We start from the raw sequence: 15,279 nt of genomic DNA, 5'->3' as shown, positions 1-15,279 counted from the left end.
TTCTAGTTACTCTGCAAATATTACTTACGGTTTATTAATGCTGATGTTCTTGATTTGTTCATGTTAACTAATGCATTAATGATGCCAGTTAATAGAACCGTAATATAAAGTGTTAATGTAAAATTAATTTTCATTTCTTTTTACTCATCATCATATCATTTTAGCGTGGTTTGGTAAAGTTATTTTAGAGTTTAAAAAGGACCCAGATTTTGATTAGCCCTGATCTAAGAGTCCGAAAAGTAGTTGGATCAAAGTTTCAGGATAACAATACCATGAAAATTAAATATCACTATATACTGTAACACTCTTTATTTGCACACATCTATTCCAAATCTGGGGCTGTGTGCTGGAAGTCTTTAACTCACCTGTCTCTCTTTGGAGTGTGCATGGAGTTCTGTCCATTTGGCAAAGGATGATGGGGGATCTGAGGTGAGACTTTGGAGGCCGTGTATGAGGTAGTGTTGGAGCTGTTGGTGCTCAGGTCGAGGCCCTCGTGCTTCATGGGCTCGTCTGCGTTCTGCACGCCCGCCACGTCCTTCCACAGCTGCTGCAGGTCCGTGGGACACATGGCTGTACGGAGAGAAGGAAGGAGAGAGAGAACGTTCTGTTAAACATGAAAATTATCTAAAATTGCATCAACCTGCATCAAATATAACCAACAATGATCTACAATCAGCAAAATTGGGCTTTGAAGAAAGCAAGGTCCACATTCTCTAGTTCATATTTTATCATTTATTAAAAATGAATACAACGTTTTAGTCAGATGACTAACTATGAACATTATAAAAGTGTGCTACAAAAATTTATAATTTCAGTAGGACTTGCATAGTGCGTACTTGCAATTCTTGCAATAGAACTTTTGAATTTTCGAGCAATTTTTCTCTGGACTCGGTAAGTTGATAACATTTTCTCATGGCCCTTTTATTTCAAACCGAGAAAAAACATTTTTGAGAAATTTTATTTGAGAAATGTTTTTAATATTGCTCAATGATCTAGCCTTGGTAAAGTAACACAAATGCTTTTCAAAACATCTAAATGTTTCTCATTGTTTAGAACAACAAGTTAAATATGATACGATTTTTTTTTTCAAGCACTAGCTTCTGTACCACAGCGATGTAAGCAGCCACAGGTGTGTGAGATACTCCGAGTGCCTGTGTCATGAGTGATCAAGACACCATGTCTTTTTATCACCTCCTCCCCGTCTCTGCCTTGAACGTGTGCCAGTTGGCACGGAACGTCTCTCTGCTGGTACATCACAAAGCCTGGCAGCATGTTGACATTAGCGTGGCAAACCCGTAAAACGCCAGGGACTTGTTAACATCTTGGGAGGGCGACAACACAAAAGAGAGAACTGGAGGCCCACTGAATGGCCAATTTCACCATATTTTTGTTAGTTTTCCACCATTTCCGCAATTCACCCGGCCATCCCTATTTGTAATTACGGCTGTTCCGACCAACTTGTCACTGTCAGTATTAATCTCGTCAGTGTACTCTCTTGGCACTTTCCTCATTTTTGCAGCCCCCTTCTGAAAACCTGATGAATTCGGAGTTGTTTTTCTTCCCCTCACATTTTCTCCGCTTTTCTCTCACTAACGGAGGAGGTGGTTGGTGAGGCAGATTGGGGGGAGTGAAGAAAGACAGGAGGAGAAGAGGAAGGGGGAGTTAATTCCATCGTGCACACACACACACACACACACACACACACACACACCATAGCATGTCTGGCTCAAGCTGTTCCTGAAAACCCACAGCCTGCTACACTATCACATATGGCAGGAACTTAATAGCAATCCAAATATTATGTCTGGTGCGTCGGCATTCCTGTCTCGGGCCGCGCCAAAACAAAGCGAATGATGGACGGCCGCACTTGCAGCTCCAGCCTGTTGTTCGTTCTGTCTTTTGGGGGGGGACAACTTGCGGGGGCACGGAGGAGCCGCTGAGCGATACAAATGGTGAAGAGAACATGCAGTGAGCAAGAAAGAGAGACAGGGCCAAGAGAAAACTGGCAGCTCTACCAAATGAAAGAACAGCCAGAGTGTTGGAGCAGATCCGGGTGGAGACGGAATGGTCTACCTACAGTGAAGTGTTTTTGTTTCTCACTTTCTCCCGAACACACATGCATGAAGGGCCAGGTGGGGCATTTCCTCTGTGGCTAGACTTCAGCACTTTCCCCAAATGTCCACAGCCACCCCTCCTCGAACAAATATGCACACGCGCACACACACACACACACACACACACTTCCACTCCGAGACCACCGAGCTAAGCACCCAAGAGAAGCCCATGCAATTCCAGAAATTTCCCTGAAAGAGTAGCATATGGTAGTATTTTGCTTTCTTATGACAATAAGAAGACTTAAATACGTCTTACTTACACGTTTGTTTAAATAATATTGCTGCTGCTTCTGATTAATATGCACAGTTGGCCGCCAGTGGTGGTGTCGAGGCCTGGGATGACAGACTGTACTTTCGTCCACTTATAAAAGATATTAAATCTTCCTCTCTTGGCTGACCTATTGAGATCTGGTCAGCTTTTATGCCCCGCCTTCAGCTAAGAACAATGCAAATGGCCTGATTGTGAGGGATGAGGTGTAGAAAACTTTTCACTAAAGAAACCACAAAGTACTTGGCTGGAAATTTATGGTAGAACCAAATATTGTTTGGTCATCTCTTGTCGAAAGTTGAAAATGCAGGGAGCTTTTGGTAATTAAAAAAAAATGCAATGCCAGGTTTCGCTGCCACCCATGGACCAGAGGACAAAATCCTTTTTAATGGGGCCAAGCAAGACCAGCAAGAAGAATGTGCACGGTTGGCTGCCTGCTTTTAATGGAAGGCCTCTTATCAGGGAGGGATTGCGGGGGAATTCCATGTTTTGTGGAAGGAGCCTCGACTTTATTGTTCCTCGATGATGTCAGCAAGAGAGGTGAGCATGATTAGAGGAGTGCCAAGGTCAAAAGTTTGCTGTTGGTCATAAGATCTCTTGGTCTCGACCTCTCCATCCTTCCACCAGACGGGCTTCCTAAGCGCAGACATCTCCGTGTGTATGTGTTGTTCTGCTACTTTGTGTGTGCTACAGAGGCCACTCAAGACAGCGCATGGCAATCTTAAGTTATATAAATAATCAGAGATGCCAAGGACAATTAGAGTGAATGAAAGTCAAGCTCAGTAAATAAGTTCATTTCAGAGGCCCTCTTTTACTGTTAAAAACTCCAGAAGCCTCCTTGTTGGTATATTCCTCTTGGAACTCAGTGTGTGTGTGTGTGTGTTGTTACATAGGACGCTATCTCGATGAGGCTAAGTGAAAATAAAGGATGCAGAAAAACATAGTGAGCTAACCAAAAGCCTCATTTCCTCTGGCTGCTCCCAGACACATGCACAATTCTCCACAGAGCCCAGCAAATTTTGTGGCATATTTACCTATTATCCAAATGACTGCCTTCCCCAACCAACAATCATGCATGTCTTTTATCTTTTTACAAGCTGATTAAGTTAACAAGCTTCATATGTGGCTCGGCAGCATGTCCATGGCTGCGGTTTGCTCCGGGGGTAGTTTGGTTGATGGGGGGGTGGGGGATGTCATCCATCTCAGGCTAATAGATTGAGACGATTAGAGTGAGGGGCCTTGTTTTATGGCTAGCATTATTAGCGTTCAGCCCTGTGCACGTTCCTGTTTATGGCAGAAGGTCAGCTGATGTGTGTACAAGGCCAGCACTATTAATGTTCGGCACTATACATGTGTTTATAGCAAAGGGCCAAATTCTACAGAGATCAGCTGGCCTGGTTCTGTAGTGACCATCTGGTCCAGTGGAAGGCTAAGAATATGCAGAATACACATGCTGTGTTTATTTAGCCTGCTGCATTTTACTCCTGGGCTGGTGTGTGTGGTGAGGCTTTGCTTTAATTATCATTTCTAAAGGAGTGCGTGGCATCCCAGAGACTAGGAGGTGAGTTGGTGGAAGTGAGAGAGACCACCTGGACCAGAGAATTATGGGAGTATTATTTCAACTTGAGGTTAGAGAAGGTTTCTCCATTATCTCTACGAAGGAAAGTTAGCTAAGCCTTCATTTTAGAGTAAAGCGTATAGTGAAAGGTATATACAGCAGGAAAAATATCATTAGTGTTCTAATGTATGTGCACTGAAGCTCTACCATGTGTATCTACCAGATACTCTAAGTGTAAATGAAACAAAATTTTGTGTAAAAATGTTGGATCTTTTTTAAATAAAGCTTAAGTAAGCGTGGGTTTTGGGCTACAAAGGGACAATGTAATAAATATGTAAAGAAAAGTCTCTGCATTATCTCAACCTCGGTCGATTTTAGTTTAGTATTTATGTCCATTTATTAATAAAGTATCTTATATATATTAATTAGGATGTTTTAATTTATGTAGAGTGAGTGAATGTAATTACCACTGCCTATTTCTCTACACTGTACTGAAACTTTTTATTTTTCAGAAGTTTCAACAGTGAACAAAATTCCTATCTATCATGCAATTTTGTTTTCAATATTTCTGTTTTTCTTTTTGCTATTTTAGACTTTAAGACTTAAATGAAATGTTCTGTAAGACGTCCATTATCCCCTTTACCACAAGTCTAACTGACCATCCAGTATGTCTGTCATTCGCTTCTTTAGTTTTGCATTACGAGGCTAATATAGCTAATGAGCAATGAAAATCTTTTTAAAAACAAATATATATGCCAAAATGTTCAAATGATTGCATAAATGGCAATGTTAAGCTACACGATAATTTTTTTTAAACAAGCAGTTTTGTAAAATAGTAGGAATTCCCTGTATTTGAAAACATTTCAAAGCATAAGTATATTATTATGCATTATATTAGGCCGAGCTACACGAAACTGGAGTATTTTCAAATGGTTATTTAATTATTTATTTATTCGTTCTTTCTTCCTCAATAACTCCTCTATCCTGGTCAGGGTCACAGTGGATCTGGAGACCCTATCCCGGCAACACTGGCTGTGAGGTTGGAATAGGTTAGGTTAGGTTCCACTTTATTGTCATTGTCAGAGTACGAGTACAGAGACAACAAAATGCAGTTAGCATCCCACCTACTGAAATGTTTTTGGGAAGTGTGAGGAAACACTTGGGAAGTGTGAGGAAAACCCAGAGGAAACGCACGCAGAGAACATGTAAAACTCCACTCAGCCAGTAACCCAAACTCAGGATCCAACTGGAGACCCCGGAGCCATGAGACAGCAATGCTACCCGCTGTACAGCCTAGGAAGTGGAAACTCACTGGAGGAAATGGAAAATTGTAAACTGATTTTTCACCATTCCTCTGGATTGGTGCATCTAGTCTTTGGTTTCCCCTTTTAATCAGACTGTCTAATGTCAAAAAACCCATAACACAAGCCAAGAGAGAGAGGTCCAATCAAAAAAGTTTGTGAGTGTGCTCTACCAATTCGAGCAATGCACAAATGAATACTCAGATTTTTGGCAATAAAATGACACCTTAGTGGTGTTAAAAAGTCAGTGTGTGAGTGTGTACCTTGCTGCAGGCCCTGGATAGGGACTTGGCCAGGTTGTATTCCGACAAGGCCTTGCCTCTGAAGGTTGAGGATGTGCTGCTGCTGCAGCTGCTGCATCTGGATCAGCTGCTGCTGGAAAGCCAGCTGTTTGCTGCCCAACTGCTGCTGCTAAAGAGAAAACATAGAAACATATTAAACAATCACAGAGATGGAAAAAAGAGAAGAAGAGCTGAGAGAGTGGCAGGACGGGATGGGAGGGACACAGCAGACACTCATTTGCTTTTATAAACCTGCAAAACTTGTGTTTAGATAAGACACATCCTGGAATAGAAAGATTTTCCCCTTTGGTCATCATTGCACTTCCTGAAATGATGGAAATCGAGTGCCCAGCTAAAAGAGCAGGCTAGTGTGTTTCCTCAACCCGGCTATGGAAGTCAAAGTTTGTCTAGAGTCGTTGGAGATAATAGTCGATATGAGAGTGACTACACCATGTGGTCTGGCAACACACACGCATACACACACACTCACAAAGCCACAGTCACTGCAGCATGTGCAGCAATCTGTTAGCATGCGGCTGCTACGCAAATTAACACGGCAATAAACAATGACAAACGACATCTGCGTGTGATGTTAAGCACAGTTCCAAATTACGTGACATCAGATGTCTAATGTTTTACGATAAGGCACGATTCCACTCTTGCCACACATAAAAAAAATCACTCTGTGTAACCCTAAACAGGAGGGGGGGGGGGGGGGGGGGGCGCTCAGAGAGAGCCTCCATTTAAGGAATATGCCAGATTTGACAGAATTAAAAGCGTGCCTTAGGATATAATGTAACACTCCAAATAAAAGGAGAGGAGAGGAAAAAAAGGAAGTAGAGAAAGTTATCCAATTCGTTATCAGAGCTATGACATAAGGGCTGGAATGGCAGGAAGAGAGCGCGGCTTCTCAGCTTCATCAAAAACGTCCAGGCTGTTTATTTGAAGCATCTCTGATCTCTAGAGCCAGAGCTAGAGCACACACACACACACACACACACAGAGTCTATCTATCTCTGGCATAGAGAAGTGCAGATTTGGAAAGCCAAGACAAATGTGTATGTGTGTATGTGTGTGTATGTGTGTGTGTGTGTGTGTGTGTGTGTGTGCAAGCACTAAGCTTTTTGGGGACCAAAGGATAGAAATATCTGACAGGTTTGACCTTGTGGGGACATTTAGCTGATCCCCGCAAGGATAATTTCTTTCCCTTTTTTTTTTTTTTTCAGATTATATGTTTAAAAAAAAAGAGTCAAATGGTTTCCTTTTATCTACTGTGGTTAAGGTTAGACACAGCATTAATTAGCTGCATTAGTAATTATGTCAGTGGAATGGACAGTAAAACAAACTTGTGTGTGTGTGTGTGTGTGTGTGTGTGTGTGTGTCCAGGAGTAAGGGTGAGCACCACAGACTACATGGCATGTGCTGATAATGTCAGGCAGTGTCGCCGTGATAAATGTCCCCCTTCCTGAACAGCTTTTCCAACGAGACGCTTTTTGATGTCCCCCCAATGAGAGATGGACCTTATCACACGCCAGATAACCGAGAACAAGGAGTAGAGTGGAGAGGAATAAAAAAAAAGAGAGAAAAATAAATAAATAAAAAAATCATGGGGAAAAAAACAGACTAGTTGGGTCAAGTTTATCAGCCAGTGCTAAAATCAGCCACAACACTAGTGCACTCATGGTCTGGGACTTCGAAACAAATCTATGGCTAATAGATTGCAGACTGTGCATGGATCCTGTGCTATTAGCTACAGATCACAGTCGGATTGTGTGCTATTAGCCTTAGATCACATTCGGACCGGGTGCTATTAGCCACGGATCACATTCAGACTGAGCACTATTAGCTTTAAATCACGTTTGGATAGTTTGCTATTAACAACAGATCACTTTTGGATTGTATGTCATTAGCTACAGATCATGTCTGGATTATGGACCGTTGCAGGGCTGTTCAGTTTGTTTCTGGCAGGTGGGCTACATTAAAAAGCATATGGGATCTATTTATATGAGCATAGAGTTGGATGCAAAAGTTTGCACACCTTTACTTCAAAAGGATGAACACAATAAAACTAATACGAGCTACACAACCAACATTTCTGAATAATATAATATTTCTAAATATATGACGTTTATTCGCTTTCCCTCGAAAGATATTTTCCGTCTGTTTTATCGCTCTCTGCTCTCTGTCAGTTTTTTCTCTCCTGTTTTTCTTTCAGCCTTTTGTAGTGGCTTTTGTGGTTTAGTGATCCAGTTTTTAACTATTCACACTGTTGGTAATTGTCGTCCTAAACACTTCGATATCTCAGCTCAGTATTTCCTGTTTTTGGGTCATTGACTGATAACTGATTACTACTTAAGAGATTGTCAAGCAGTTGTTAATGAAGATAAAAATAAACATAATTGCTAGCTTGGATACACTTTCTGTAATATTTACTACTAATCGTTCAGCTTGTGATCAGATACCATCCTCATCATCATCATCATCATCATCATCAAAACAGAGAACTCACTTAATGTTTGAATGATCTAATAAAAATATGGAAAATTTAGCCAGCCGAACAAAATTCACTGAATTAATCAGTGATTGTTTCGGCAGCAATGTTAAGAGCGATGACAATGAGGCTCCTGTTTAAAAGCCATTAGTAACATTTAGCTCAAGTGATAAAGGAGAAACTTGAGATTGATGTAAATGATACTGATAACTAAATTGGTTATACAATTCCTATCATTTTTTTTCCATAAGTATATTTTTGCAGCATTGGCCTCTGGACCACCTGGTCATCATTTGGATTGTGATTTTTTTTTCCCCATTTCAGCCTTGTTTTCCTACACAGTGATGGACGATTTAACTATGTGGCGCTCTTGGACAGCACACCTGTTTCACATCTGAAGAGCAAAATGGAGACAAGGGCAGACAAAGTGACGAGAAAAAGAAAACATGCTTCTAAACAACTACTGGAAAAAATTAGTAAAACCCAGCCTTCTCACTTCCTATTATTTTGTCTGACTCTTCGGTCCATTTTTTTCACACTTCTACTCTGTCCATCCACCTCCCCCTTCATTTCTCTGTCCATATCCTACGCTCTCTCCTCCTCCCTCTGTTCTTTTTCCTCTCCCTGGCTCGGTCTCCTGGGACACGGTTCGAGTTCTTTAACACATTGTGTCTGCGCACTGTTTACATTAGATGCACTCGAGTGGCCAAAGCTAGCGGAGGAGTGCGCCTGTCAGCTTGATTTATGAGCACATCAAGCAGAGTTTGGGCACGCCAGCTACGACTGACAGGCCCACTTCATTAGGCTGACTCCGGGCTGACTCTGTGGCCTAAGCGTCAAACGCACACACACATACACACACACATACAGTCAGAGAGACAGGAAGTGAGTGAGAGAGTGAGAAACATAGGCAGGAAAAAGTTTAAAATATCAGAATTGACAAACGTGAGTGGTAACTGTCTCACACTCGTTCTCTCTTGTGATCTCTCACCTCATGCTCATGCCGCTACCCTGACAAGCAATTACAGCTTGCTTTGCTGAGGCAGAGAGTGGACTTCAGGCCTCTATACATTTTTTTAAATGCATTTACAAGTCTAGAGTTTTAAGTGGCCCTGTCAGAACATTGACAGTCTTTTTTTTTTTTTGTTGCATCTATGCCTCATATGATTATAATCTACTATTTATACACGTATTGTGCATTGAAGATGAATGTCTATATGTGCTGGAGAATACACAATGTTGTTAGCTACTGAACACTGGTATGCATTTATATGACTATAGGTGTATAAAGGCACTAGTGTGTTTATATGATATATGAGATTGCTGAGTCGAGTTTTGTAATTTGTATGAATGTATAACTGTAAAATCTTCTCTGATTCTACTATCCAGCTTAGTCGCATGAGTTAATATAGCAGGATTTCTACAATTAAAATGTCATATTTATTAGTGTTTACAACTTTCTCTGGTAAAGCTAGCTAAACAGCTAACATGAGTTAACCTGACAGGATTTCTAAGAGGATTTTTAAGTTATTTTGTTTTATAGATGTTCACAGTTCACAGCTCCTGATAACTAGCTAACTAATATGAGTTAACCTGACAAGATTTCTGAGAAGATTTTTAAGTTATTTTTCATAAATCTTCATAGCTCACAGCTCCCACTAACCAGCTAACTAATATGAGCTAAATTGACAAGATTTCTGAGAGGATTTTTAACTTATTTTTCATAAATGTTCACAGTTCACAGCTCCCGCTAACCAGCTAACTAATATGAGCTAACCTGACAGGATTTCTGAGAAGATTTCTAAGTATTATTTTCATAAATGTTCAGAATCTTCACAGCTAATGGGTTGTGGCTAAGTCACACAAGCTAACTTGCCAGGATTTCTGAGAGACTTTCTTCAGGTGTTTTCATAAATGCTAGCTAATATGAGCTAACCTGACAGGTGTTCTAAGAGGATTTTTAGTATTTTTAAATAAAATTTCTGAATACTCACTGCTAATGGATTCTGGCTAGCTGACACAAGCTAACCTTGCAAAATTTCTAAGAGGATTTTAAAGTTATTTTCATAAATGTTCAGAATCCTCACTGTTATAAGGTTCCTGCTAGCGAAGGCTAACCTGGTAAGATTTCTGAAAAGAGTTTTGGATTTCTGACAGGATTTCTAAAAAGGATTTCTATAAAGATTTTTCTAACGCTAGCTGGCTATCTAACATACCTGCAAGTTTTCAGATATTCAGAAATGTTCAAAATCTTCGGGGTTAACACTAGCTTGATTGTTAAAAGTAGACAATTCAATAGTTCTGAAAAAAAACCTTCTTTGAGTACATCTTTGAGATTTGTAAATGTATCTCTCTGAATTCACATATGGACTCAAAAGCATGTTTATGTACCCTATTCTAAGAAAATACAGAAACTCTAAGTTTGATTAGCTACTCTGGCTAAATATATATCCTGGGCTTTCATGGCATTGAAAGGACCAGCTTCAGGTTCTGAATTTGCCTGGGAATAAGTCGAGGAAGGAACAGAGACACAGGAGTAGCTTTCTTTTTTGCACTTTCTCACTTGAGCACCTCTTGTTTAGTCAAGCACGGGCACCACTCTTCTCCCTGGGGCGCCCTCTGCATGCTCAACATGCACATACACAGCATACACACACATACACGCAACCCCAACTCAGTCTGGACATGCATCCACCCCGCACAGCCCATGTTCTCCTCTCCGCCGTGTTATAACCTAAATCTGTTCAAGCAATGCTGTGTATTCTGACAGCCTCAGAAACTATAGGGTGAGAGACAGCTTGCCTGTGTGCCTGTGTGTACATGTGTCACTGCTATGCATTTCTATCAGTCAGTGTGTGTTTGTGCTCAGATACCTTGTTGAGCATTTGCCACGCATATGCTCCATCAGTCACGTTGTCTGTGCTGCATCTAACAGGTCTTAATCCTTCTTTGCCATTATCCCAAGAGCTTGTTCAATATCTTTCTCTCTTCCTTCCAGTCTTACCTTCTACAACACTTCTACAATACATTATTTTTATATACAGTTTATTAGCACAGTGTGTCATGCACATGTTGTGGCTCTGCTAACTGTTGCAGAAGAGTCAGAAATGCCATCATAGAAAAGTTAATGCAGTTAGACCTACTAAACCTATCTTCCTGTCTAATGTGATGGTTGAAACACACACACACACACGCACGCACACCCCAAAAAAAGAAATGAAAAAATCAAATTCTTTTCAGCTTCTGTAATTGTTTTTCTTCTCTCTGCAGAGTTGACCAAACAAAACTCCCCACCCACACCTCTGCAACTTCTCTCATAACAAATGTTATGAACCATGTCATCTTTAATCTCTAAAACCTGTCAATCCTGACCATTTTTGCATCCAATTTGTGTCTCTGGTAGGCAACACACTAATTCAAATGAAAAACGGCCTTGTTGACCCTGGTCTTATTCATAGTTCCTGGTTCTTTTATTTAATTAAATCCATTTTTAATTTTTGTGGTCATTCTTATAGATTTGCAGTTAATTCATTAATGATCGCAATTTGTTTCATTAATTTATTTATTTTTTTATAAATAAATTGCTTAATCTTTTGATATTTTATAAGTAAAATACATATAATTAAAAAATTCTATTTGAAAATAAAATAAAATAAAATAAAAATTAACAACCTTAAATTTTGGTCATTATTTGAGCATTTTAGCATTAAGAGTGGAATAAGAATAAAAATTTACTTTAATTCCATTTTTTTCAATCACATCTATATTGCAGTGAGCAACAAAATAAAAGAATATAATGCATATAAAAGTTAAATAAATAAAAAGCAAAAAAATCATTTTAGTCCCAGTCACATGATCACTATCTCGTATTTATACTCCCCACCTGTGCAAACATACACACACAGACCTGCAGGAGGATCTCCAAACATGTGAAGTGGTTTGTGTGTCTATTTTCGGATTCATAATTGTATGGTTATAAAAGTAAAAGAGAAGGTGTGGGCCAGTGAGACACCCATCGCATGAATTTTTTTCATGTGATTGTGTGTTTAATTGAGAGAAAGGGTGAGAGAAATAGACAAATAAAAAATACAGACAGACAGTCAGGTGTTCAGATTTCATTTGTGCGTTGGATTAGTGTCGATCTCTGAATCCTTTGTTGTGTTATGGCTGGATCCTGCATGTTCCCACTCACCTTCATTAACCAAAGCAGGCCTTCTCCTTTCACGCTGCCTCCACGGACAATTAAAGAGCTCTACAGCTTTGCCAGAGAGCCGTAATAGGGATTTTCCACTAGGCTTAGCAAGCGACGACTTGTAAATTAATACTTAACGAGTATTAGCAATAAGACCTTGCTGAGGTTTGGAGAACGACTTAGCGTTTTTGAGGGGGAAAAAAATAATAATACAAATCCATACTCCCCTGATGTCTTAAGATGTGTTTAGATCACAGAAGAAGCTAAGCTGATGAGGAGAGAATGGAGTTGTATAATGCACAGGATCCTTTTTGCTTCCTGATGCTTAACAGAAAGACTCTCTAGAGTACATGATGATGACTGTTGGAGCTTCTCTGATTATTAGATTACTCTGTGTGTAAATGTTCAGTTATCTGAGATATTAATATCCAAATGCTAACCTAGCACTTGGAGTGTTCTAAGTGGTGTGTTAGCCATTTGCAGAGAAGTGCACTAGGAAGTTGACTGAGTAAGGGGTAGTTGGGAGGGCTCACCTCTTTGGCCTGCTTCCCTGCTTGCTGCTGTTGGCTGAGAAGCTGGAGATGCAGCTGTTCCTGCTGTTTCTTATAGTACTCCTGCAACTACAATGAGACAAGAGAGAAAAACAGAGTGGGATGAAATTGGATAGTCTTTGGGTAACCAGACCGTTATTTTTAACGGCTGTTCTTCAGAGTAGATCACACATGGGAATTTAAATAGATATGCTTGTACCCATGGTACTGTATATCATCAGTATATACCATTCTCAGAGTTCAGCCGAATTAAAAATGCATCAAGTAACATTTTTTGTTAAGAAGTAAAGTAGTGGCACTATTGAGTCAGTAGAGAAAAGAAGAACTGAAAACCCCAAAATATATTCCACAATCATCATGCACTATACATCATCATGGATCTACACCTTTTTTAACATTTTGGGACTTACTCTACAAAAGACTAGGTCTACTAAAAGCTGACTCTGCCAAAACCTGACTCCTCAAAAGCCGACTCTAAAAAATATTTACTTTACCATAACTAGACTCGACTCTGCCAAAAGCTGCCTCTACCAAAAGCTGACTTATTCTTTTAGTTTCGGACCTCCACACATCTATTATCATTTGGGTTAAAGCTAACTTGCAACAGCTCCTTCTCATACTGTTAACTGTTCTGCTTACTACAGTGTCAGTTGTCGAACTGATGAACTGATAAATAGCTAAATCTTACAATTAGTACTCAGTAAATGTGACCGCTTTAATTTTTAATAAATAAAAATATCTTTTTTTTTTTTTTATTTCAGTTGCATATTATTGATAATGTGCACAGTAATACAAGCAGGATAGTGGTGCACAAGAGTGGTGTGAAAACTTTCTCCTTGCAATAACATTTTTCTACCAGAGAGGTCTCCAAATCCACAAATGTTGCTTTAAATCATTCCAAGAAAAAAAAAGAAAAGAAAAGAAAAGAAAAAAAACCATAATACTACAAAGCACAACATGAAACAGAGTGTAACAAGGACACTTCTTAGAAAAGAGATTAGAAAACACAACTCAGTAAATCCCAAAGTTTATCAAGGCTAACAAGGAGAACTAGACCTTTAAAATAAAGCCTGGCTTATTTTTAAAAATCTTCTCCATACAAGACAAGGCTTGAGCACCAGAAATTGTGAGAAAAGATATTGGTGTTCTTGAGCGAGCCAAAAATTCCCACTACAGCACTGTGGAAAAATAAAAATAAAAATAAAAACACAATGGATAGGGAGGTTAAAATGGTCATCTGCATCAACTGCAAGAACCTTGGAGTGAAAAATTCTCTGATACACAGAGGAATACAGAAAGCCACTGGGAAAGTTTTGTTTTTCAAAGTAGTCATAGAGAAAATTAAAAAAAAAAAACATACCTTGCGTGATAAAGACTAGCTTGCCTCTTACAAAAATGTTTGCATCCTAATCCATAATGGTGCTCATTCTAAACCCCCCGCCCCCTTTTTTTCAGTTTTTCAGTAAAAGTAAAAGCTCCTGGCGTTTGGAGGGAACCTGTAAATTCTCCTGCAACGTGGCACACTTGACAACACACAGGCAGGCCTTGTGATTTACGACTCACTCGGCTGTAGCACCTGTCTCATGAAACCATTATGGACGAACAGCTTTTTAAGATGATCTGCGATGACTTGCTGTTTACGGCATTTTAGTGGAAATGAGTGGAATCGAGTGCTGAGAGCTGATCCTGGATCAGTGTATATGTGTGGGTGAAATACGGCAGGATTTATTGGTGAGCAAAGGTGGCATCATGTGTGTGATTTAAGAGTAAGTCAGTATAAATATCAACTTTCAATGACCTTACACATATATTCGCACACACATATACACACACACACACACACGCACACAACTTTAGCCCACAGGTAACAACCTGTGAAGCATATACACTGACACTTAGTTTCTCAGAAACTCAGCCTTGTATTTGGCCCTGGGCACGGGAGGAGGTTGGTTAATAAAAACAAGAAAGTGTGTTTACACGCCAGTTACTGATTTAAAGCTCAAATGAACGTGACTCAGTCTTTATACACAGGTAAACATTGCTGTGTGTGTTATCGCAGGGAAACACTTTGCAGCGACACACCTTGCCAACTCAGATTACAAGCTTTCGGGAGATGTGTGTGTGTGTGTGTGTGTGTGTGCGTGTGTGTGTTTGTGTACACACGCATACATGTGTGTGTTTGGGGCATTATGGTGAAGATTGTGTTTCATTCTTTCAAACAATGGAACAGAGATAGAGAGATTGTAAAAGCCGTGCAGGAATGTGAAAGAAAATACACACGTTTATCTATGCGGTTATTCATTAATAAACCTAAGGAAATCGTATCTAAACCTTAAATGTAATATTTGATTTTATTTCTATCATTCTGTTTTATTTTACGTTTATTGCGGTCTGTAATAAATATAAGGAAAAAAAATTCACTGGACTAAGCCAATAATTTTGAATCTTTACAGTTGAGTAAAAAAAGATAAGCATGGATACGTTTGTTGTGCTGTTTGTTATACAACAAAATTCTAAAAAAAA

At 39.6% G+C, this 15,279-nt stretch overlaps 1 protein-coding gene across 2 annotated transcripts in view; it reads right to left on the bottom strand.

Annotated features, from left to right (window-relative positions):
• Nucleotides 1-15,279, bottom strand: part of foxp4 (forkhead box P4) — a 135,772-nt gene that overhangs the window by 37,962 nt on the left and 82,531 nt on the right. Inside the window, exons 5-7 of one of the 2 annotated variants that reach the window (XM_034314289.2) lie at nt 12,739-12,825; nt 5,505-5,649; nt 366-570 (exon numbers count right to left, since the gene is read on the bottom strand). In XM_034314289.2, the coding sequence (XP_034170180.2) occupies nt 366-570; nt 5,505-5,649; nt 12,739-12,825 (437 nt within the window). Of the gene's footprint in view, nt 1-365; nt 571-5,504; nt 5,653-12,738; nt 12,826-15,279 lie in introns of both variants that reach the window. The other variant, XM_034314287.2, reaches the window with a different exon arrangement.

The sequence above is a fragment of the Pangasianodon hypophthalmus genome, chromosome 20 (assembly GCF_027358585.1).
Source record: "Pangasianodon hypophthalmus isolate fPanHyp1 chromosome 20, fPanHyp1.pri, whole genome shotgun sequence".
NCBI lineage: Eukaryota > Metazoa > Chordata > Actinopteri > Siluriformes > Pangasiidae > Pangasianodon > Pangasianodon hypophthalmus.
Note: the sequence above shows the minus strand (reverse complement) of the source record. Positions and strands in the feature narration are given on the sequence as shown.